The sequence below is a fragment of the Ahaetulla prasina genome, chromosome 2, assembly GCF_028640845.1.
Source record: "Ahaetulla prasina isolate Xishuangbanna chromosome 2, ASM2864084v1, whole genome shotgun sequence".
Lineage (NCBI taxonomy): Eukaryota > Metazoa > Chordata > Lepidosauria > Squamata > Colubridae > Ahaetulla > Ahaetulla prasina.
The window spans coordinates 172,597,729-172,623,717 of record NC_080540.1 but is presented as its reverse complement, the minus strand read 5'-3'; the positions used below and the strand labels follow the sequence as shown (position 1 = coordinate 172,623,717).

The following is a 25,989-nucleotide window of genomic DNA, read 5'->3' as shown; positions in this document are numbered from 1 at the left end:
ACCACCTGATTAATCCTGATTTATAGTGAAAACTGTAGTGGATGAAATTCATGTTGTAAAGCCAAGTAAACCATAGAAGTATATAAATTTAGCCAAGAGTAGGTTGAAACATGGCTCCACTTGTAGGATTATACCAGGTCTTTGCAAGATCAAGTCAAATTCTGTTGGCCATGTTGAACAGAACATGATGGGAGTTGTGATCCAAAACATCTGCAATGCATCTCCTTCGCTGAGATGTAGAGGACTGCCAAAGCGCTTCAGGATTTGGGGCAGGCTTCTTCCCTAAGCTATATCTCAAACTCCTTAGGGTTTGGATACCTATAAAACAAGATTATTAGAGTAATTTAATTGGCAATTGCCAGATTTTGGTTGGAACATTAACAAAAATAACACAAAGATGTGATTCAAAGAATGAGGCATTAAAAAAAGAGGTCAGAATGACTAAATTTTCATCTAGCTACCAGAGCTGTAATTGAAGACGTTCATTAGAAACCTACGGGCAGCCAATTTTTCTGGTCAACTTGATTGATGGCTAGGACAAAGGAAACTTCTTTTGCAATCATATTCTTTATTGACGGCCCCCAATAAAGGAGAATAGTTGTAGCTCAAGGTTGAAATGAGGAGTCCTTGGTGCTCTCTGAGCTTGGTTGTTTTCTTGAGATGTTTCATTACCCAAACTGGGTAACATCATCAGTGCTAGTTTTTATTCTTTATTTTCTGCATTCTCTCCCCCTTTGACATTGAGGCAGTATACATGATTTCTCAAAGTATGTCAGCTCAACTGTGGGACAGTGTCATATAAACCCAGCAACTTGTCATTTTAGACCATCAAAATATTGCAAGGACAACATTTATTTTTATTTTATTTATTTATATATTTTTGTCACAACATCATATAAAAAGGATTATATAGTATATAAACATATATGAGTAAATATTAGGAGGTATAAGCATCAATATATATATAGGAAGAAGAAAAGAAAAACAACAACAATAGGACAGGAACAGTAGGCACGTTTGTGCTCTTATGCACGCCCCTTATGGTCCTCTTAGGAATGGGGTGAGGTCAATAGTAGAAAGTTTTTGGTTGAAGCTTTTAGGATTATGGGAAGAGACCACAGAGTCAGGTAAAGTATTCCAAGCACTGATGATTCTGTTACAGAAGTCATATTTTCTGCAATCTAGATTAAAGCGGTTAACATTAAGTTTAAATCTGTTGGTTGCTCTTGTATTGTTGCAATTAAAGCTGAAGTAGTCTTTAACAGGAAGGACATTACAATAGATGATTCTATGAGTTAAACTTAGGTCTTGTCAAAGGCGACGGAGTTCCAAGTTTTCTAAGCCTAGGATTTCAAGTCTGGTGGGATAAGGTATTTTGTTGTTTTCAGAGGAATGGAGAACTCTTCTTGTAAAATATTTCTGGACTGTACTGATGTCAGAGATGTGATGAGGGTTCCAAACAGGCGAGCTGTATTCTAGAATTGGTCTAGCAAATGTTTTATATGCTCTGGTTAGTAGTGTAGTGTTTTTGGAAAAGAAGCTACACAGGATTAGGTTTACAACTCTTAGGGCCTTTTTTGCTATGTAGTTACAGTGGGCTTTGACACTTAGATCATTTGACATGAAAACTCCAAGGTCTTTAACGGGGTGGGGGTCATCTGTAAGGTAATGTCCATCAAGTATGTACTTAGTGTTTGGGTTCTTTTTTCCAATATGTAAGACTGAGCATTTGCTGGTTGAGATCTGGAGTTGCCAAGTTTTAGACCAAGTGGTTAGATGATCAAGGTCTTTTTGGATGATAGATGCATTGTCTGTGGTGTTAAATAGTTTGACATCGTCAGCAAAGAGAACACAATTACTTGAGATATGGTCACAAAGATCATTAATGTATAGTATGAAGAGTGTTGGTCCAAGGACGCTGCCTTGAGGAACGCCACTCTTGACAGGAACAGGATTTGATAGAGCATTGCCAATTTTGACCACTTGTTGTCTGTTGGACAGAAATGCAGATATCCATTTGTGAAGACCTTGAAGAAAGGCAGATGATGATGATGCAGAGGAGGCTTCTTGGAATCCCAGAGGAGAGTTCATGGGACATTCATGTCCCATGAGCCTCTTTGTTTGAGTCCTCCAAGCTCTTCCCAGCATTTTTGTTCTATGGCTGACTATGCCACTCTAGCAGCCATTTTTCTAACGGGCAAGCCATAGCATCTGCAGAAGATTCTTAAAATTTTGTGCCCACTGGCTCAAAACATTGAGCACCCTGGTACAGTGAATACGTTGATTCAATCTCCCACAACTACCGATTATGATTTGTTCAAAATCCAAGCATTGGTCTAATGTTGTGAGGGGCTTTAAACTTTCTCAATTTACACCATCCGCAAGTGTTTCGAGCCTTCTCACTTCTTCAGGAAACCCTCTCGCACGACCAAGGCATATGTTAACAGGGAACACAATCATTTCTGTGAACCCTAGTCCATTTTAGTTTTTATCTCTCTTTCTTCCACGTCCCATCCCTAGATTTAACTCACAACCTCCATATGTCTGTCTGCCACACACCGAAAAGAACGCAGCCACCATTGGGGCAGGCCTAGCAGTGCAGCTGTCTACAAAGCTTCCAACATGTTGGCAAGATGATATCACAGCTCTGCCTTGGCTGTGAATGGAGATTAGCACCATTTGCTGAATGGGAACAGCTGTGCCTGAATTAGGAACTGCTATTCCCAGAGAGAGTGTAGCAAAACCTGGTGAAAAAGCTAAAAAGGTGAAGAGTTAGGATGCTTGGGTACCAGCCAGAGCTGAGAGGGAAGAAAAAGAGGATTGAAGCACACGGCATGGTAGGAATGGAGAAGTGGGAGGAAACCCTTTGTGCTCATCTTAAGGAGCGAAGAGGTGGGGCAAAGACAATGAGAAGACAGAGGTCCCAAAGCATTGTCTGCTATACTCCCATGGCTACGTGCTTGTGAACTCCTCGCATGTGTGTGTGTGTGTGTGTTTCGCACAGGAATACATGTGAGTCATAGCTACTTTTTGAGATGTAGCTTCCCTCTCCTCCCTTCACCAGGCCAACAGCTTCTTGTTCCTCCTCTAAATCTGAGTTGAACAACTCAAGGCATTTTAGGCATGGAATGATCTGCAGAGCAACCCTCTCTCAGGCTGCCAGGGAGAAGAAAACACACAAGGAAAGCTGTGAGCGTGTGCCCAGGGAAACAAGCAGAGTGCCTGGTTCACATGTATCACTAAGCTAGGCTTAAGTAAGTCAGATCCCACAGTTTATGCCAGAACTGCTCACACAACCTGCTAGGTCGAAAGTCACTGAATCTGGATCAAAGCAGGCACATGTTTTGTTTTGCTAACAGGTAGTTTATAACAGTTCACTTACTGATCATTCAAAATGGTATTTTTGCAGACGGCATGGAAAAAGGTGACTCAGGACTATTTTTCAGACTTACCACAGTTGCAACATCTCCTTGGCAAAGGAATCAAAATTCAGGCGCTTGGCAACCGACTCAGATTTGTGACGTTCACAGCATCCTGGGATATAGTATTCAGCCTGCTTGGACTGGTTCGGCCGAACCGGTAGCAGAAATTGCAGGTGGGCCCACCCGGGGTGAAATGTAAAATTTGTTACTACTGGTTCTGTGGGCCTGGCTTGGTGGTGGTGGGGTAATGTGACTGGGTGGGCGTGGCCAACTTTTTTTTTTAACTTTTAAAAGCATTTTTTCTACAACTTCTTCGGCCGAAGAGGTTGTAAAAAAATGCTTTTAAAAGCCTGTGATGATCAGGCGACTCAGCTGGGATTGCCAGAGGCGCCTTTTAAAAGCATTTTTTTCAGCCAAAGAGGTTGTAAAAAAATGCTTTTAAAAGGCTCTAACGATCCCAGCTGAGCCACGTGATCATCAGAGGCTTTTTTTTTTTACTTTTAAAAGCATTTTTTCGACCAAAGAAAAAATATTTTTAAAAGTAACAAACGAACGAACTCTGATGATCGTGTGGCTCAGCTGGGCATTGGCGGGGGGGGGGGCAGGGATTTTTGCTACCGGTTCTCCAAACTACCTGCCGCCATTGCTACTGGATCAGGCGATCCGGTCTGAACTGGGAGCATTTCACCCCTGGGCCCACCCCTGCCCACCCACCCTGGCTCTATGCCATCCTATTTAGGCACATTTTTGAGGCCGGGCGCATGTGCGGAACGGGTCTTGCCCACCCTCAAGCAAACGTGCGTGTGTGGGGCGAACCGGTAGTAACATAATGTGAAACCCACTGCTGGATATGATAACCTTTGGCAATCTTCTGACAAGCAAAGTCACTGGAGAAGCCAAATTCACTTAACAACCGTGTTACTAACTTAAGAACTGCAGCGGTCCACTTAATGACTGTGGCAAGAAAGGTTGTAAAATGGGGCAAAACTCTCTGCACAAATGTCTTGCTTAACAGCAGAATTTTGGGGGCTCCCTTGTGGTCATAAGTCGAGGACCAGCTGTAAAAGCTTGATGACTGGCTGCAACTACCGTTCCTATAAGCAAGAGGCCAAATGTTGGTGTTTCTTCGCCTTTCTTTTTGAAAAGCAACTGGCAGGGGGAGGCTAGGCTTACTAGAACCAGCTGGCGGAAGATTATCCAATATGTTTTGTTTCCCCTTATTTCCAACACTCTTTTCTGAAGCAGCCCCCAGTGTCTGATATTGGCCTCGTCTGCATTCTAAAAAAGTGGTTTAAGCAGAATACACAAGAAATACGGGAATAGAAAAAATAAAACAGAGTTGATGGTAACTTCCCTCAGCTCCAGTTAGCATGGCCAGTGGTCAGGAATGATGGGAGTTGGAGTCCTCATTATCTGATAATATATGATAACCAGCCTTCTGTTATCATCCTCACCTTCTCCAATAGGGTGAGAGGGGAGGAATAAAAGTTATGGGGTCACCCTGCCAGTCTAAACCAGGGGTCTCCAACCTTGGCAACTTTAAGACTTGTGGACTTCGTCTCCCTGAATTCCTCAGCCAGCAAAGCTTTGCTAGCTGAGGAATTCCGGGAGTTGAAGTCCACAAGTCTTAAAAGTTGACAAGGTTGGAGACCCCTGGTCTGAACCATTAAGTAACTGTGCTCCTTTTCGAAATCAGCTATTTATAGGTAGACATCATCACAATTGGGGATGGAACTTCTGTTACTGAAGTGGTCATTGAGAAGGTTGCGCCTGATTTTATAGCCTTTTGGCCCTCGCTGTTAAATGAATTGCAGCATTATTATGTGAATCTGGCTTTTCCCACTGATTTTGGTTGTCGGACGTCACCTGGAAAAGGTCACAAATCACAGTTACATGACATCAGGGGACACAACGGTTGTAAATACCTGCTAATTATCAAGCGCCCTATAGTTGTAAGTAGAAGGATAGATCGTAAGTCATTTTTTCCCCAGTGCTGTCACAATTTTGAATAATTCTAAATAAAGGGTTGCATGTTAAGGACCACCTGTATTTCAATCCTGTGAATGATACAAAAGCCTTGCTGGGTTTTTTTTTGTTTCACCTCTTCAATATAATAAAAGATAGGGGGCGGGGGTAGGAAGTGCATAGCAAAAGGCTCTCTCTCTTCCTTTACATTAAAGCACAGGTGTCAAACTCGCCATGTCACATTGCCGTCATATGATATATCGCAACATTTTCCCCCTTCACGAAGCTGGGGTGGGCATGGCCTGAGCGGGACGCATCCAGGCCGTGGGCCACCAGTTTGACACCTGTGCATTAAAGTAAGGCCCAGCTGGGATGACAAAAGAAATTATACAGCCACACATCTCTGGCAAAAATGAATGTTTTTTATCGGGGCAACCTGGTCTGCTCCAGGGGTCTGCAAACTTGGCTCTTTTAAGACTTATGGACTTTAACTCTCTGAGTTCCTCAACCAGCTTTGCTTTGGGACGGAGCATAGTACTTCCGCTTTTACCTTTCAGCCCCAATCCAGGAGCCTTCACAGGCAGCCGCTTTTGCGACAAAGGATTTTTGTGTTGAATTTATGTTTTACTGACAAAGAAATAAAGGGAGACTAGTATAGATGCTTCATCCCATAATTGGGTAGGCCAGCTTGCCCTGATAAAAAACATTTCATCTTTCCTTTGGTATAGCCAACAAAGTGAGGAGAGCCTGTGGCTTAGAGGTTAATACATCTACCTAATATGCAAGTAGCCCGGGTTTGAATCCCAGAAGGGTATGGCTAACTGATGAGAGCTAAATAGCTTGAAACAGATCTATTCTAGTCTCCCTTTCTTTCTTCGTTGGTAAAACCTAAATTCTGGCAAAAATGATATTTTTTTTCCGTATACAATCTAACCCAAAGGCTGCAGTGGCACAAAGGGCAATATAATTGCCCCTCAAAGGTGTCTTGTACGTCTGCATGTTATTTATGGGAATTATATCCTACCTTTCAGGAAATGGAGGAGGTATGTGCAACACTCTTATTTTCCCTCACAACACCAAAGGTGAGGCAGAGAGTGACTGACCTAAATTGCCGGTGAGCATAAACCAGAACCTCAGCATCCTCATATTGTCCATCCCTTTAGCTCCTAAATCACTCTGGCTCTCCTTTGTATGGACTGTCACAGCCCTGAAAAAATTCTGGTGTGATACAAGATCTTTCGCCTGGTTCTCAGCGCACAAAAGCTGTGCACAGAACGGCCAGACTTTTTTCAGGGTAATCCCTTGAAAAGCCTTGATTACCAGCATCCAGTATGTAAGGGCAGCAGGAAGGTGTGTGTGTGTGTGTGTGTGTGTGTGTGTGTGTGTGTGTGTGTGTGTGTGTGAATGGAGTTTGCAGTTGTATTGTAAGTATCATCAGCATCAACAGCATGTCCCAAAATGGAGACGGGGTTCCTTATTCAAAGTTAACCTTAAAAATAGAAATGCTGGAAGAGCAATGTAAGGTGGGAATGACGGCACCCTTGATTTTTAAAACAGAAATACAACACAAAACCTTTTCAAGGGAAATGACTAAACAGGGCCCAGAAATCTCTTACTCTTCTATGCTTAAAAAGGAACTGCCCTTTTCGTTGCACCTCTCCTTCCATAACCAGGCTCTCGTGTTTCCAAAACATGTGCAGCAGGCAAAAAAAAAAAAAATCCAACAGAAGGAACAGAATGCAAGTGATATAACAGCACGGCTGTTGGATTTCTGCTTAACACACTCCTTAAAGGCCTAATAGCCCTGCCAGAAGGATTAATCTGATGGCAGTACCAATAACTGTGCACAATGCCTTCATCCTTGTGTGGCCAATAAGTAGTATTTATCAAATTCCAACACGAGGGAAAAGGTACAATGCCAGGACCCCGGAGAAGTAGATTCCAGGCTTGTTGCCAGTAATATATTCATGCTGGATCGGCTGGCTACGACGAGGTAAGCACCGTAGGCAGAAGGAGTGAGTTGAGCTACGGCAAAAATGGGCAGCGATATATAGATTTATATATAACCCTCCACTGCAAGGCACCAGGCAGAGCCATCTGCTCAGGGTACAATTATGCCACGGATGGGATGGTGCAGCCAAATTTGACTAGATTCTCAATAGCTTTAAGGAGAAGCCTGGCAAGAATCCCTCCATTATCCCCCCCATCCCAAAGAAAAAATAGGTATCGTGTTTCCCTGAAAATAAGACCACCCCGGATAGTAAGCTCAATCGGGCTTTTGAGCGCATGCACTAAAATAAGCCCTCCCCAAAAAGAAGCCCTCCCCAAAAATATTTAAACGCATGCGCAGCCGGTCCCTGCCATTTCCTCTGATTATGGTTAGGGAGACAGAGCTGGAAATCAGGTAAGACACCAAGAGGAGCCCCGTCTTGCTCCATGTGCCCCAAAAGAATAAGACCTCCCCCAAAATAAGGCCAAGTGCTTATTTTGGGGTTCAAAAAATATAAGACAGGGTCTTATTTTTGGGGCAACACGGTAGAATTCTCAACTCTGGTGTTGACATCCTTTTTCAGGTCTGGAATCTGTTGCAAATATTCTGCACCTGCCAGCCTTACGGCTCAATTTCTTTTCTCACCCTGGATGGTCTCATGCATGCAGTTCCTGCCCCAGCACTGTAGGTAAGCTATTGATACCTAGTACTAAAAGTAGCTACACACTGGCAAAAAAAATAACTCCCCCTCCCCAGGGAACCATGTCTGGCCTGCTCCATACAGTAAGAAGACCAAGTAGCTAAATCTCTTTTGCTCAAACCCGAGAGAGAGAAATACAAAATTTCTGACGGCCAGGATAGATATCTTAGAGGTTTATTTTCAACATACAAATGTACATTAAAGTGATCAGTCTTCTTCTTCAGGAGGCAGCACAATCTTGCTAGGGTCGAAGTAATAAGAGGAAAGGATGGGTAGCCCTTTTTCAGCTCGCTCCTTAACTCTTCGTTCAGCTTCCCGGCGAGCCCAGTGATGCATCCTACAGGGGAAAACAGAAAGAAGCTCTGAATGAATTATGAAGAAGTGTCATCCGGAAGTGGTTATGTAGATGCCGTATTCAAGCGGGCCTTTGATCCTACTCCAGGGAAAAACAGCAACAAGAATGGCTAGGTATTAATCTGCCTTGGTTGAGCAGAGAAATGGGATAAGCTAGAACGTTTCTAAAAAAAAATAAAAAATTACGCACTGCATTACAGAAATGTTCTTTATTTCATACTGATGCAAATGTGCTTATTACATCATTTGCTCAAACTGTGTACTTTAACAGGAATCAGTGTTTTCCTTGTTCTGGCTAAGACAGGGAGAAATTACAGAATTTGTGTTTCTTTGGAAGAAGGCGAAATAGAGTAGTGGAAATGCTCCGTTCCAATTTCCCAGAAAGAAATGGAATTGGCAAGCCACGTGAAGAAATCCATTCCTCAAAGTGAAGACCTTTCATGACTCTGAGGACTTGAAGAAATTTGATTCAACTAAAACTGCCCGGGATGTAGAATTTAATTTGACTACTAGACTGAAGCCAAGTGTGCTCATGTCCTCAGATCAAAAAGATATAAAGACTCTTGAAAGGAACAGAAGGGCCACGTAACACTCATCCTGACCCATCCAAGTCCCACCACTTCCCAAGGACTGTTTTCTTCCGTGCTCTCTCTTACGCAGCAGGCTCTAGCTGTGCTTTTCAGCAGCACTCCCAGCTGTTTTGTCCGAAGCATCTTTGACATGCCATCAGCAGACGAAGTTAAGAGTATGAACCCAATCAAAGCCACAGCATTAATTACACTGTGCTGAGATGAAGCGCAAAGCTGCTTGCCTTAATTAGTGCTTCGTCAAGTCATCAACCTGCTGCTTAGCTGGCGGGAATGAAGGCACAATCTCCTTTCCCCCCCCCCTTTTTTGTTTTTTTTTGCACAGTTCTAGTCTGTTTCAGTTTGCAGGATTTGGGGAAGGGCCACCCACAGAAAGATAAAAACAAAAAATCACAAGTGGAAGGGAGATCTCATGTTGGATTTTCATGAATTCCATCTGTCCAAGCATTTTCCATTCCATATTCGGACCGTTCCAGATCACTTGATCCTTGAGTTTCCTGCTTGAACTTTTAATCAGTCCAACCAGAGAGAGCGAGTCTGCCATGAGATGCCCAAGTGGCTAATTTGAGCCACATGATTTGTATGTACGGTATATATTACATAAATCTAAAATCTAAAGAGCCAGCCATCTGCTTTCATGAATTAGAAAGCAGTAACGGGGCCTGGCCTAGTTTACAAACGCCTGCTGCTTCCTTCTCTCCTTCAAATGGAAAAGCAGGAAGTTAAGCAACTCCAACAGAGAGAGGGAGAGAGGATGCTTCACATGTTTCTGTCTTGGATATCACACTACTCTAGTACAACAAAGCCAACTCTGAGCCAGGGTCCATCCGTTTTTCTTCTCAACACCTTTCATCTCCTCAACCCAATAAAGAACTCTTCTTGAGCATACAAATACACAAATCCTACACATAGTTCACAGTTAATTCAGTCTACTAAAAAGGAACTGGTTTGTCCAACTGGCACATGGCTCAAAACCTTGTCATGGGAGAAGTGTCTAATTCCAGTCGTTGCAGGCTCCCCCTTTCAGGCAACCAGCAAATAGACAATGGGATTCATGTCATAAAGGCAAAGGACCCCTACCTGCTTCTGCTACCTTTCTAAGGCAAAGGTAAAGGTTCCCCTTGCACATATGTGCTAGTTGTTCCTGACTCTAGGGGGTGATGCTCATCTCCGTTTCCAAGCCGAAGAGCCAGCACCGTCCAAAGACGTCTCCGTGGTCATGTGGCCGGCATGACTCAATGCCAAAGGTGCACGGAACGCTGTTACCTTTCCACCAAAGGTGGTCCCTATTTTTCTACATGCATTTTTTATGTGCTTTCGAACCGCTAGGTTGGCAGAAGCTGGGACAAGTAATGGGAGCTCACCCCGTTACGCGGCACTAGGGATTCGAACCGCTGAACTGCTGACCTTCCGATCGACAAGCTCAGCATCTTAGCCACTGCGCCACTGCATCCCTGCTACCTTTCTACCTTTTCCTCTCACTCCAGCTTTAATATATCCCCTTTCTGCAGTAAAATTGTTCTGTTTCCCTCCCCCCAATACTCCCAGCAAAGAGTCAGTCAGAGGCCTTCTTTTCTCCTTTTATTTACATAGATACATGTCCTGGCCACGTCTACCCACGGGCCTGCCAAGTTTCTGGAGATAACGAGGAAATTATAGATAAGGCCAGAATTACTCACAAATATATTCTTCCCTCCATTGAGACAGTTAGCCCGCGCCAATTCATTGCTTTGTCCAAGACAAAAAACCAGGAAGTCCCGCCTCCTATTTATAGTCTCTGCAGATGTCACTGCATGACAATTATGACTTGGCTTTGTCCCAACTCTTCCGCTGCTGCGCACGCCGGTCACGCCTGCGCAGTCTTGCATCACTCCAAAACTGTTCTTGGGGCGTTGCCAAATCAGAAGAAGGCTCCAGGGAATCAGGCTTTGCCGGCCCCTCCTCCTCCCTTTGAGTGGGTGCCAGGGAGGGAAAGGGCTCAAGAGAAGCAGGGCTGGCCAGGTCTTCTCCCTCACTTTCTGAATCATCTGAGTCCAGGAGTCCAGGTCCAGGAACCTGGGTCACAACAAAAATCCTCTTCTGGACTAGAGCTACATTACCCACCCAACTCCGCTAAATTGCTTTCCTCAGGGGATTCCCAAGCTCGACCTGCTCAGATTCTCAAGCAAGATGAGCTTAGACACCAAGCGGTTGGCAGAAATTTCTTACTGGTGTATAACATACTTGCTCTATGTATGTTTGGCATGTTGGTCCATGTGAAAAGAAGTTGAAATTAATTTTTAATTTTTAAGTTGCGCTTAAAAGTGAAAAAGAAGGATTGGGGTGATATGATAGCACTGTTCCAGTTGAGTGGCTGGCACAAAAAAGAAGAGGTCAACCTATTTTCCAAAGTACCTGAAGGCAAAACAACGGATGGAAACTAATCAAGGAGAGAAGCAACCTAGAACCAAGGAGACATTTCCTAACAGTGAGAAAAATTAGCCAGGCTTGCTTTTCAGAAGTTGTGGGTGATTCATCACTGGAGTCTGGAAGAAGAAGAAAATTGGACAGCCACTTGTCTGGAATGCTACTGCTTGAGCACGGGGCTGGACTAGAAGACCTCCAGGATCCCTTCCAACTCTGTTATTCTGCTCTCTTCCATCTTATACCTTGCCCCAACTTGCTCACAGCATACGAAATATGCCCAGTGGCTTATAAAGCTAGAAAACATAATATCTTGTTCCTTTGACATCCCCAGGAAGGAGCTTCCTTTAACGGGAAGGATTTGGCAACGGCTGGCATTATGAAAAGGGTGGCAAACTGGTTTTGTGAGCAATTTATTTATTTATTTATTTACTTACTTACATATTGTCCTGCCCATAATTATTATTATTTTTTTTTTACCAATAGCTCAAGATGGCGAACATCTCTAATATTTATTTCTCCTCCTATTTTTCTCATAACAATATTGTTGAGATGTGTTGGGCTTACTTAGAATGACTGGCCCAAAGTTACCCAGCCGGCTTTCATGTGCTCTGGCGTTACACAGTGGTGGATGCAGCCACTGGGACTTTTTAAACCATACTTTGTAATTCAGCATTACATGTGCACCAGAATGTTACGATTTGTCAACAAAGCGAGGTTAAAATAAATCACGGATGTTATAATATGGTTTGCTTTAACCTTGACCTGCTGATAAATGGTAAGGATGACCAAACATTTGGTGGCAGGAACAGTTAAAATGGGGGGGAGGGGGGAGGTGCATAAAAGCAACAATAGATGGGACGAAGATGCAAAATAGGCTGAAATGTTCATTTTAAAATCATTTGGGAGGGGAGTGGTTGCTACTCATTTTTAACTACCTGAAACTTCTTGCACTACTATTTTTCAGTTACATGCTTTAAATTGACAGATAACGATATTATTTATTTTAGCAATTGGGCCCCTTATGACCACAATTGAGCCCAAAGTTTCTGTTGTTAAGTGAGTTTTGCCCCATTTTATAACCTTTCTTGATACAGTTGCTAAGTGAATCACTGCAGTTATTAAGTTAGTGACACGGTTGCTAAGTGAATCTGGCTTCCCCATTGACTTTGTTGGTTAGAAGGTCGCAAAAAGGGGATCACGTGACCCCGGGACACTGCTACCATTGTAAATATGAACCCGTTGCCAAGCATTCAAATTTGGATCATGTGACCATGGGGATGCTGCTATGATCGTAAACGTGAAAAATGGTTACGGGTCACTATCTTCAGTGCCGTTGTGAGTACAAATGGTTACAAAGCCAACCAAGGATCACCTGTCCAGTTGAAAGGATCTCCATGGGGCCGCAGGGGATTCATAAGGGCAAAGTGCAAAGGGAGTGGTTGCTCTTCCTTCAAATATCAAATATCAACCTTTCGAGGCAGAAACAGACTTCACAGAAAGACCAGAACTCTACTTTATATAACATAGGCCAGTGATGGTTAAGCTTTTTGCCATCACGTGCCAGGAGGGGAGGTGGGGGGGGGGTCGTGTGCGTGCGTGCCCACACCCATAATTCTATGCACCCTGCACAACCTCCCCACTCTCCCTGCACCTGGCACGCAATGGCCTGATAGGCCCATACCCACCCAGTACGCTCCTGGTGGGACCGGAAGTTGGCAAACGGGCCGTTTTCGGCCTCCAGTGGACCTCCGGAAGAGTGGGGAAAGCCATTTTCACCTTCCCCAGACTCCTAGAGAGGCCCTGGAGGCTGGGGACAGCAAAAAAACAGGCCTCCCTGTCCCACTGGAAGTTGGAAAACGGGCCATTTTCGGCCTATGGAGAACCTCTGGGGGGGGGGAGAGGCCGTTTTTGCCCCCCCCAACTCATAGAGTGGCTCTGGAGCCAGGTAAGAGAGAAAAATGGACCTTTCCCACCCCTCACCCCCAAGGCCCTCCGGAGGCAGGAAACAATCTGTTTCCCTACTTCTGGTGGGCCCAGAAGGCCCGAAAATCAACTGGCTGGCGTGCACATGCACACTGGAGCTGGGCTCACGTGCTCACTGATCTGGCTACACGGGCCACCTGTGGCACACATGCCGTAGGTTTGCCATCACTGAGATAGGCTATAATAACAGAATTTTGCACGTCTAATTGGGCTTTTCCTCCCCTCCCTCTTACATTCCAGAGAGTCAGGGAGGTTCCAACTGGACTCTCTTCTTAATACAGGCAGTCCTCAACTTACAACAGTTCATTTAGTGACCGTTCAAAGTTACAACGGCCCTGAAAAAAATAACTCATGACCCTTTTTCCACAGTTGCCACCTTTGTAGCATCCCATGATCATGTAATCAAAATTCAGCTGCTTGGCAACTGGTACATACTTAGTGATTCACTTAACAACCATGGCAAGAAAGGTCGTAGAATGGGGGAAGACTCACTTAACAAATGTCTCATTTAACAAAAGAAATTGTGGTTGTAAGTCAAGAACTACCTGTATTCTCTCCCTTCCCAGGTTTTAAGGAATGCTTCTTCATTAACGTAACAAAATACTTGTCAATATCTGCTTTAAGGTCATTCTCCCCACCCCCTGCCCCCCAAACTCGGCTTCCTACTCCAAAGAAGTTGCAATATATTTAATTTTTTTCTAGTTAACTCACAAATCATATACTGCCAATATTGGCATTTCTACTTTTTTTTAACCACTTTGAGCATAAAAGACATTCTGTTTAATCAAGCCGTTGGGACGCTCAGAGACAGGAAGGTCTAAGCCCACCTCCATTGTTACTTCTTAAGCATTGAGTGTTTAATGGGCATCCTTATTTGAAGCCTCTTCTTGCCACTTTGGCGGAGGGGGGGGGAGCGAATTTATGCTTAAACTGTTTTTTACTGTAATCTCGAATGCTACTTGTTGGTTTCTACTGACACTTTTTCACTTTAAAGGGAAACCTCAGAATAGCAGGACTGAACTTCAGTCAACAATATAGATGTAAACCATGCTACTTTTATATCCTTCTGCCTGCCTTCACAGCAATCAGGACTGTCTCCCTAGAAGGAAAGGCTAGTGCAAACCCCAAACTGTTTTCTCCAGATGTGTTTGATTTCAAACCCCATTATACCTTGCACATAAAAAATTAGGAAAACTGCAGTCCGACACAGCTTGAGGGTGCCGGGTTGAGAAAGATGGATAGACAGCCAAACATAACCCAGATCGAATGCGGGGTGGGTGGGTGGGAGCATAAACCCTCCACTCCCAGCAGAGGGCACTGCGGGAAACATTTTGGGTATTGTAGAAGACAGATGCAAAAGAAGGGCATTATTAGCGCATCAGCATTTTGCATTGGGCTGATCAATTACGCAATATAAATATATGTTAATATGCATCTATCACCCATCCTGCACTGCTTCTGAAGGATACGCGCTTTCTCAAGACAAATCAGTCCGCTCTAACCACCTGAATCAGCTGGAAAAAGATGTAAGATGTCGGGGAGTCGGCTCTTCCAATGTTCTTGGAAGAACAGCAATGCCAAAACTTGGCCTACAGGGAAACTTTAATTATTATTCCTCATTCTGCAATGACAGAAGATCTGCCTCGTCAGCTCATTAAGCCATATATTAATGGCTGGTTGTGAGCTTTCATCTGAACCCCTCTGGTAGACAAATGGGACTGCGGTAATTCCAGAGATAAAGAAGGTGCCGGACCAATGAGCAGCTGAAGCAGGAACGGGTGGCAGAAAGGCATTTAAGTGGCAGGGAAAACACTTCCAGGGGAAGAAGGTTGTTAAGAATGAAGGAATGTAGAGAGAAGGGAGCATCATTCATCAGGAACAGCCTTCCAAAGGAAAGGAAAACAGAAGCCGGCCCGGAGGAAGTTCCAAAGGGCAGACTAAAAAGATCAGATCACTCCCCTGCCAATCAGAGCAATATTTGGTGCCCCTTGCGAGCGCCGAAATTGCATATTAAATATGTACCAAGGACTGTTAAGCGTGCTATCTCACGCTCAGGAGACAGGCAGAAAACACGGAAGCAAAATGAGACACGGCACACGGAGCAGGGCTCCGCCACGGCCCAAGGGCAGAAGTGCTAGACAAAGGCATGTAAGACCAGGGACCACAGCGGCCCTCTGCCAGCAGCAGAATCGGATCAGACCTCCGCGATGGATGGGTTCCCTCTCCCCCCTCTCCTGAGCTGTTCTGAGGAAACGTAACTCCTCCTGCGGGCTGTGGACCCTTCTGTGAGGAAACGTCGGCTCCTGTGATTTCAGATAATTGTATGAGAAGACCTCTCATCCCAGCATCTGTATCTCTTCCTTCCTTGACCTACCCTCTCTAAAAGCTGGTAGCTCAATCCCCTGTGGTCCCCCCTCCTCTACCTCCTAAGCTAGGCAGTCAGAGATGCTCACTGCAGCAGCAGTGTTCATTACTGGCTCCCCAAAGGCCTCCCTAATGAGACCCCCATCAATTAGAGATAAGTTATGTCTCACAATCCAGCGCCTCCCCAGAACACAGAAGGGAGACAGCTTTCCTCCTCACTGAGACTCAAAGCACTCCAGACAGTGAGAGATCTCCTCCAGCTTTTTGCCAAGCTTCATCCCATTTATGTGTGTCTGGATCAGGGGACCCTTGGGAGTAAGGCCAGGCTACAGGTAGTCCTCGACTTACAACAGTTCACTTAGTGACCATTCAAAGTTATTCAAAGCCCTGGAAAAAAGTGAGTTATGACCCTTTTTTCCACACTTACAACCGTTACAACAGCCCCATGGTCAGGTGATCAAAATGTGGATGCTTGTCAATTGACTCCTATTTATGACAGTTGCAGAGTCCCGGGATCATGTGATCACCTTTTGCGGATGCTCTTAACCCACCGTGTGCCTAATTTAAGATCTGCAGCGATTCACTTGACAACTGGGGCAAGAAAGGTCGTACAATGAGGCAAAATTTGCTTAAGAAATGTCTCACTTAGCAACAAAAAATTGGGGCACAATTGTCGAGGACTACCTCCTGTATTCTTCTCATCATCTGAATCAGATACCTGCATAATTCAGAAGGTTACATATCAGAGAGGGGAGGGGGGGAGACTGAGATCCTGAAGAAGAGATACAAAGCAGAGCCGCAGAGCTGTGGTTGCTGTAAATAGGCAAAAAAACCATTTCCCATTACCCTTTAGTGTGTTTTCACAGCAAGCAGCAGTCACAAGAAAGGATTCTTCATGCATAAAAACAAGTGCAAGTTACTGCAGCAAATATTCTAGGTTACCTATTACATTTCCAAGCAGCTCAGGCTCTGAATCGTTTCCCCATCGGGTTCTAGCCTTTACGGTGGCAGGAAAGATAGAACAGCATTTCGCTCAGAAGCATCGATGTGTTTGGCTCACCACCCAAGTTCCCTCTGCAAAGGGTTAAGCTCATTTGGGCCGGGGGACCCTCGGTCTCCTCAAAAGCTCATTTGTCTTTCCTTTCGTTGCATCGTTTCACAATTAGAATATTTAGCATTCTGCACCACTGAGACAAAAATCTGATCACTTGCAATTTGCTCAGCGTTACCCAGCATTCATTAAACCCTGTCATCTGGGCTTGGCGAATTTACTGGCTTCCTCCGTCCTTATGATGGCTTTCGGAGTTCTGACTTCAAGCAGGTGAATCTGACTCTTCGTGGTCAGGAGCGACAGCGGAGTACTGCACGATGGTTCACAGAAAAGGAGAATAAAGGCAATTCTTTTGGAACTGCCTAGCCCCTCTCTCAGCTGCTTTTAAAAAAACACACACACCTGGTTTAACAAGTGCATTTTTTAATCCCCAGCTGGGAGAAGTTATTTGGATGGTGATGAGGAAGTACGTATGTACATATGTACGGGGTATGTAGAAGACATAACTTACAGGAAATAACTGTAATAGGATAGGAAATAAGAGTTTTGCTTCTCTTAATTATTTGCTTTAGTGATTAAAAAGCTGTACAAAGAAGGCAGGCAGTGATTTGGAACAGGAATGGCCAGGATTTAAAAAGTAACCATAAGGATGAGAGCACAGAGAAATAGGTGGCAGTAGGGAAAAAAAAAGGGGGGGGAAAAGGAAAAACAGGAACGGTCCAGGAAAGAATAGCAGAAGAGAAAAAATGATCCTATGAAAGCAAAGCCAAAGCCGGAACAATAAAAATGTAGAAGAAGGCACAAATATGCTTGCTGTACAGAGACAGCAAGAAAAGATGAAAAGGTGGGATGGGGACAATTGGGGTGGGGGTGGGGGAAGAGGAAGAGAGAAAGAGTCTCCATCAATCGGAGAAGATGAAAGTCTACGAAGAATCAACCCTGAAGTCTTGCTGCTGGCTTAATATTGTGTATCTGCAGTCAGAAAAATAGCTCAGCACAGGTCACAACCATATGAATAAGACGGCAAACCTAGTAGCGGTTTTTTTTGTTTAAAGCAAACCAAAAGCACTTCTTCGATATTCCAGTATATTTAACTGGAATTTGGCGTCAAGATGGCAGATAGAGCGTGTTCAGATCTACTATCTGGGATCGATTCTGCAAATTCTTCTAAGCATACCTGCTAAGGCTGGGCCAGGAGAATCGCATCCTGGAAGTAGTAAAGCTGTAGAAGATTGATTTGTAAAGCTGGTGTTGTGCGTATGTGCCTTTTAGCTGATGCGAAGGAATAATCAAATGCACCCTGTGATCCGATATTAAATTATGTTTTGTTTAACTAAGACTTATTACCTGCCAGAACCAATATAACACACCGGACCAAAACCAAGCACAACTCCGTGTTGACTTAATCAGTACCAATTCCCTCATTACAAAGGGAAGACGATTTCCCCAAACGCCGACACCTGGAAGCACCCTGGAGTATTGCCTGCAGCAGGTCAAGCTGAAACCCTGCCTGCCACTCTGAACCCCTTGCTAATCTGCATCCCCCTTCACTCAAACCGAACCCAAACCTTGAACAAGCACTGGAAGCAAAAGAGCTAAAGAAGAGAGAATTGAGTAAGTGGGCTTTGTACTGCTCCCGAAGGGACACCCACTCCGAAGATGGGAGGAAGAGTTACCAAAGCTCCTGAATTCCTTTCTCGGTGCAAAAAGGTGGGAGCAAAGCTCAGGTTGTTAACAGGGTTCGTCTTCAGGCTCTATCGCATGGGAACAGGAACTGTGCAAGCTGCTTCTGATCAGAAGGGTCTGTGTGCGTCAGCAGTGGAGCCGGGCTATAGCCGGCCCCTCCCTGCCAGCCAAAACAACACGCTTCCCAGTTCTGGGCCCTGGTCTATCTATATCTCATAGGCTATATATACATGCGCACACCTAGCACCAGCTGGTGCACCCCCCAAAATAACTCCTCTGAGCGCCAGTGAATTTCCACAACGCCCCTTCTAAATAGGTTATCTTGCCTGAAAACAAATTCTTTCATCCAGCGAGGCAGGGCACAAGAATGGAAAAGACACAGAAAAGATTCCAGTGTGGGGAGGAAGATGGGAAGAAGAATTGACATATGCTTGGGAGAGATGTTTTCACACAGAGCACTAAGAGGGCTTTCGGAGACCGAGGGGCCAAGGCTGGTCATTGATGCTGAACCCCAAGGCTATGCTCTAAGCCAAAGTACATCTTCTAGTTCCTGTCAGTACCTATTTCCAAATTTACTGCTTTGAGACACAAACATGTTGAATCCATTAATCCTGCTCATCATGTGGCATCCTGAGAAATACAGCTTCCTTTACAACAGCCAGGAGCATTGTATCAGTCTTCAGGGGTTATAGAAAAATGATTTGCGGTTGTGTGTACAATATTGTTCAAAGGATGGACTCTGTGTGTGTGTGTGTGTGTGTGTGTGTGTGTGTAATTGGTTGCTTTCTGCCTCCCACAACACTACCTTTCAACCCTACATTCTATGTCAATGTATCTCATCTTGGCCACTTGAAGATGTTTGGATTTCGGCCACCGAAATTCTCCAGCCAGCCATGCTGGGAATTCTGGAAGTTAAAGTTCACACATTTTCAAATAGTCAAGGTTGACAAATACCATTTTATAGCTTTCCTTTCCTTCCTTAAGAGTTGAACAAGGAGGCAGAAGAGTGATAAACATTACAGGTTTATAAGCCTCTTTGTAAAAGGGTCAAGGTCTTTTGGATGTGATTTTATTTAGATGGGTAAGGAGAGCTGGGGGAGACATTCTAATGTTTTAATCATGTTTAAGCAAATTGAAGAAGACTGGAAGCCTGCACGCTTCCTCCTTCTACTGCCAAATATAGATACGGCAGCCATTCTAACTTCACATTTAACCAGTTTCCCACTCAGTCATCTTGTTTGAGAGATAATGCAGGATAGCATTAAGACTAGATAATATAGAGTTCACACGTCATGGCAAGACCACAATACCATATATACCATTTAACTGAAAGTTAAAGTTGGGCAGGATCAACTTGCGTCAAAGTGAGCAACCCTCAGTCCCGCAGCTTACTTTTCATTCATTTAGCTGCAGTTGAGAGATCGGAAGCCACCATGGATTTCTTGTCCTTTCAGCCTTTCTCAGAAGGCTGAAATACCATCCATAGTATTAGGCTGCACATAATTACACGTAACTCAGTTACATTCCCCCTTGATTTGTCTTTTAACTAAATGTGAAAAAAAACCACCAAAGATTGAAATTCTTTCTGCAAAGGGAAATACTTTGGCTCCAAAGTATTATGTGAATTATCCCTTGACAGATGCTGAATCCTATTTGATCCACAAGTAGGATAAAAAAAATGATTATACAGGAAGAGTTGCTTCCTAGAGACAGGAGGCAATCTTTGTCCTATGCTTTTGTACCTCCTTTCGCGTTGATTCCTCTAGGTCAGACAAAGACAAATTGTCAGGCCCTTGAGCAAGGTAGCTCAGATAGGGAAGACAAGCATTGATATTTCAAAGCAGGGTCTTTCCAGAACTTACTAGGGACTAAACCTAGCCTTGAACCTATTTGTATTCAATAGATGCTTTCTATCTCTTGGACCTCTCGCTTCCAATGGAATTAGGCTTTTTGTCTTTTCCCTCACTAGATAGCTTTTCATGATGCCCTATTCTCCTCTGTTTCTATGGATTTCCATGGCAAGAGAAACCCACAATTTAACACTTTTATATTTCCTCATCATCAGACTGGTATCTATAAAAATTCTTTACAATCTATGGATCCATCTATAACATTCCGATGTGCCAACTATCTTGAACTCTCAGTCGAAGTCAGGTTATGAATGATCTAAGAAACCAAGAGGAATCCCTAATCCTTGGCACAGATGGCTAATTCTAAGGTCACATGAGCCTGTTTACTTACACATAAAAATGCAAAAGGATAGAGAAGAATAAAATAGATTAGATTAGATTAGATTAGATTAGATTAGATTAGATTAGAATAGAATAGAATAGAATAGAATAGAATAGAATAGAATAGAATAGAATAGCAGACTTTGGAGCAGGGGTGAAATCCAGCAGGTTCTGACAGGTTCTGGAGAACCGGTAGCAGAAATTTTGAGTAGTTTGGAGAACTGGCAAATACCATCTCCAGCTGGCCCCAGACTGGGGAGGGAATGGGGATTTTGCAGTATCCTTCCCCTGGAGTGGGGAGGGAATGGGGATTTGCAATATCCTTCCCCTGCCACGCCCACCAAGCCACGCCTACCAAGCCACACCATGCCCACCAAGCCACACCCACAGAACTAGTAGTAAAAAAAATTTGGATTTCACCACTGCTTTGGAGATCTTTTAGTCCAAGCCCCTGCTTAGGCAGGAAACTCCATACCATTGACAAATAGTTTTCCAATCTCATCTTAAAAACTTCCAGTGTTGGAGCATTTAGAACTTCTGGAGGCAAGTTGTTCCACTGATTAATTGTTCTAACTGTCAGGAATTTTCTCCTTAGTTCTAGGTTGCTTCTCTTCTTGATTAGTTTCCACCCATTGCTTCTTGTTCTACCCTCAGGTGCTTTGGAGAATAGCTTCACCACCTCTTCTTTGTGGCAGCCCCTTAGATATTGGAACACTGCTATCATGTCACCCCTAGTTCTTCTTTTCATTAAACTAGACATACCCAGTTCCAGCAACCGTTCTTCATATGTTTCAGCCTCCAGTCCCCTAATCATCTTTATTTGCTCTTCTCTGCACTCTTTCTAGAGTCTCAACATCTTTTTCACATCGTGGCGACAGTATTGCTACCAGGGACTCTGTTCCTGTTTTAGTAGCTTCAGAACTTGCAGCTATTTAACAGGGATGCCTCTCTCTTCTCTATAGCCCACGCTCCAGGTTACAATGGTCTCTTTTGGACTGTTGGATCTTGGAAAAAGGTAGCGATGGAAATAGATTAAAAATACAAACCTATAACATCCTTCCCTAATTTGCTGCTTTTCAGATGCATTGGGAATAGAACTCCCAGAATTTCTAGTCATGATTGTAATTATTAGGCAAAAGAGCCAGGTGGTTGGTCTGATTGATGAAAAAGTGTCATCCTACTCGAATTGTTAATCTTCATGATGCAAATGAAGTACTGTTCATCTTAATCTATTCAATTTCTAGGGTTTGTGTGAGTAATCCTAGATTTTCTAATTTAAGTGTAAGGGAGGGAGGGGAGGGGAAGGGAAGGGAAGGGAAGGGAAGGGAGGAAGGAAGGATCCCAGTTCTTGCAATCGTTGTATTTCAAAAAAGTAAAAACTAGAAAAAGCAATATAAATGGTCTCATTTCATTTCTGGTTGATCCAAGCTGTAGCACTCATTCCATTTCCTCTTCTGATATTGTTGTTAACATTCTCGTTTGTTTTTAGTACTTTCCATCTGCCAAGACACATTCTTCCTTTTTCTTCTTTTCCTCAAGGTCTCTGGAGGAAAGAAAGGAATGCCTCCAAATTGGATTTTTCAAATTCTGCTCAAAATGTAGCTTTCCATGGTTCCAAAATGTTGCTGTCCCCAAACCAAAACTAATAAGGAAAGTAGCCCAATTTCTAATGGGTGGTTTATTTTTGCTTCCCTTATCCCAGAACAGTCACCTTTTTGTGGCATAGAACAGAAATTTGAAATAAAAAGTTCCCCATTTTCATTCTGCTGAGGATAGAAATAGAAACTGTACTGGGAAGTTAACTGAATTATCGATTGAATCTCAACTGGGGCAACTTTTAAAGTATTTTGGGAGGGCAGGATGGCAGTAGGTGAGGCAATGATAGTGCCTGCCAAATTAAGACAATGAGAAATAGTCTCATCCATTTTAGGCAACTCTAAAAGGAGGGAGGTTATAGGAACATCTAGAAGGATTTTGAGAGCCACATAATGCTCTGGGGTCTCATGTTGCTAATTAAGCCTTTGAAAAAGTACAAGGTACAGAGGCTCTCCAAGCTTATAGTAGCCACTGCCTTCTTCAATACCTGTGAAAACTGGCACCAAACCGAGGCCCTGTCTGTGAAAGATACAATTTCGTGCCACAATATTTCATAGGGATGGGATCATCTGGAGCCATGTCAGGGGTGGGAACAGCAGCAAAGATATACGCAGAGTGCCAAACACAGAATACCCTTTTGTCATCAGATGCATGTATCAAATGCTTAGTTTCAAACCAAAGTATGATGTCCGCTTCTTGCCCAGTGGGAGGGAATCTGCTTTGATAACTTCCTGTCCATCAGATCCACTGATATCCCTCAAGGGACTTAGACCTACCACAAGCTGCAGATTCAAGGCCTTTGATTTTTTTCCCCCTCTGTAATAACCTCCATCTCTGCTAAATCTTTCTCTCTGATCTCCTCTACACACGTTCCCTTTCTAGCCAAAAAAAGGACACAAAAGGTAGCGGTGAAAGCTCCCAAACATGATGCAACTCTCTCTCTCTCTCTTTCCCCCTCCTTCTCTTTTTCTGCATGTATCTATATGTATGTGTCTGTATATGTGTGTTTTGTGAGGTGGAAGAAAGAAATTTCTCACAATTCCTATGTACCCGGAAGGTATCAGGTTGGGTTAGGGTTAGGCTGCTAAAGTCGGTGATTATTCTTATATTATACAACCTTCCCCACATTCAAACTCATGCAAATGTTGCTTTGGAAAAAATAGTTATTAAAAAAAGCAAGTAACAAACTTCATATAGTATAGATACCCATACTCAGGGGTGGGCTGCTGGGGGTTCGGGAGAACCTCTAGCTAAGATTCTGTGCAGTTTGGAGAACCCCCAAATCCCACTCCTGGCTGCCCCCCCCCGCCCCTCCCAGGAGTCCCCACACGGCCTGTTTTGGATGCAGGTAAGTGCAGCGTGTGCATGGAGGCTTGGGGAGGGCGAAAAATGGGCCTACCACAAGTTTGGGAAGGCCAGAAACGGGCCCATTTCTGGCCTCCTTCTGGCTGTTTTCGCCCTCCCAAAGGCTCGAGGAAAGCCTCCCGGGGAGCCCGGGGAGGGCACCCGCCCCACACCATGCTGCAGGAGGCCAACAAGGCCATGCCCACCCAGCAACTGGGCAGAGAACCCCTTGCTAAAATTTTTGAAGCCCATCCCTGCCCATACCCATACCCTTATCTATGCAACATTTCTGCTAAAGAGCTAGAAAACCCTTAACACAGAGGGACATAACATTTTCTGGATCATCAAGTGAACCTTTGAATGCTGTGCCGGAACACATTCAAGAATTAATGGAAGGATCCAGGCAAAAGGTAAACATGATTTCAATTTGTTTACGAGTACGCTGAGCCAGCCATGTACCTAAACTATAACTCATATTATTCCTTTAGGTAATAATTTTCTACTTTTTTCATATTGGAAATTAGGACTAGAATTACATGTGTTACCAACTTTTGAAAGTTTCTGGGGCCACATACAATTGGGGGGCCATGAACTGAGCACTTCTCCACTAATCTACTGCACTAACCTACATTTGTGTGCATGTTTATCATTTTGCTGGTGTGCCAAGCTTATGAAAAAGAATCTACACTATCAAACTAGAATAGTAGAGTACTCCCATATTCATTAGTTAATACACCTCTCAGACTACTGAGCCTACACTTATAAGAGGAGAAGGTCAGCATTTATACTTTAGCTCACTAGTGGAGCGAAAATGTACACTGGGAAATTGTAACGTAAGTTTAAAAGCATCTAAGATGACCTTTTCCTTTCATACAGGTGACAGAAGATAAAATAGAACTATTGCCTAGTCCCTGGAATGCTGGTACCCTGTCATCTCATGTTCTAGGATATCTTTAGGTGATCCTTAAAGAGGATTCTCACACGGTTATTTTTATCCCATTCTTCTTTGTAATGGCCCTGCCCTTTTTAAGATAGTGTGGTACTAGGAAAGGAAATATAGGGCAAATATGAGACTAAAAAAATCTAATGAACTTTGCCAGCATGGAGGCAGGGATGCGTCGAAAGCCAGAAGGAGCAAGAAATAAATGGAACTATAGAAAACTTGGAAGTGAAGACCCACTGGCCTCAGGGTTTGAAACCATCAAGACAAAACATCCCAAAGGCTTACAAGGCAATGCACAAATGAAAATGAAACTTAGCTTCTGAATCTTACTTATGGTCAGGCAGATAATACAGGAAGACAGTGCCCAGTACGAGACAAATAGATATTCCAAAGAAGAAGGCAGCACGCATATTCTGCACATCAACAACAGGATCTTCACTGAAGCCATGAAAGTCTGGATTCTGAAATGTAAAAACACAAAATGGAGTTAGATTACAGCTGCCCAAAGTATATTCAACATATCCCCTTTGATATTTTCCCTTAAAGTTCACCGTGATAGATACCCTCATTCTAAACCTTGCCATCAAAAGAAAAATAGCACGGCTAATCCAACTCTAATAATGAAAATGGCATCTTGTTTTATTTTAGGGCAAAATAAAACAACCATTCTAATACCAAAGCCATGGAGGTTTCCTCCTTAAGTAAGGTTCTGTCTGCATTTTGTGCATCCAACCTACTATGCTCCTGGAGGATAACAGAAGTTGAGGGCCATTTTCTCCTATTTATAAAGATAGGAATTTCAAAAAGCCTTAAAAATTTGAAATACACATGAGGGCAAGATATGAAGGAATGGGAGACACAGAAATTAATTTTGTCAGTTATCACCTGTCTTCAAAATCTTCCTCTAACCTGCTTACTTCAACAAAGATTCAACTAAGGAGGTATGGGCGTGATGTTTGTGTGCTATTTCACACCAATACTTTTGCAAACTGATTCCATTAAATGTTTGCTAAGGCACAAAAACAAAATGTTTTTTTTGGGGAAAAAACAAGTTCTAAACTAGAAGGGCATGGATCTGACCTCTGGGCTCAGCAGAGACTTCCGTTCCACCACACATCTCTTTTTTACACGTAGTGTTCAACAAACCTGAAGCCACTTTGGTAAGACTAGAAGCCATATGGGAAAAAGGGGGGGACAAAATGAATGCTGCCAAAAATCTTGCCTCAGCTGTGCAAAAAAAAGGAAAAGGTGAAAATTACTAGAATACACTAGTGGAGACCAATTCTAAGTAGGGAAGGGCAGTAAAGGCATGAAGTTCAAGCATTTTCTGGACTGGACAGGTGCATTCATGTGCGCCTATGATCGAT

General features: G+C 43.6%; 1 protein-coding gene across 1 annotated transcript in view; it reads right to left on the bottom strand.

The window, feature by feature from the left end:
* Positions 1 to 8,235: 8,235 nt before the first annotated feature.
* Positions 8,236 to 25,989, bottom strand: part of NDUFB11 (NADH:ubiquinone oxidoreductase subunit B11) — a 61,825-nt gene continuing 44,071 nt past the window's right edge. Inside the window, exons 2-3 of the mRNA XM_058174058.1 lie at positions 24,953 to 25,083; positions 8,236 to 8,414 (exon numbers count right to left, since the gene is read on the bottom strand). Of these exons, the coding sequence (XP_058030041.1) occupies positions 8,285 to 8,414; positions 24,953 to 25,083 (261 nt within the window). The 3' untranslated portion in view covers positions 8,236 to 8,284. The remainder of the gene's footprint in view (positions 8,415 to 24,952; positions 25,084 to 25,989) is intronic.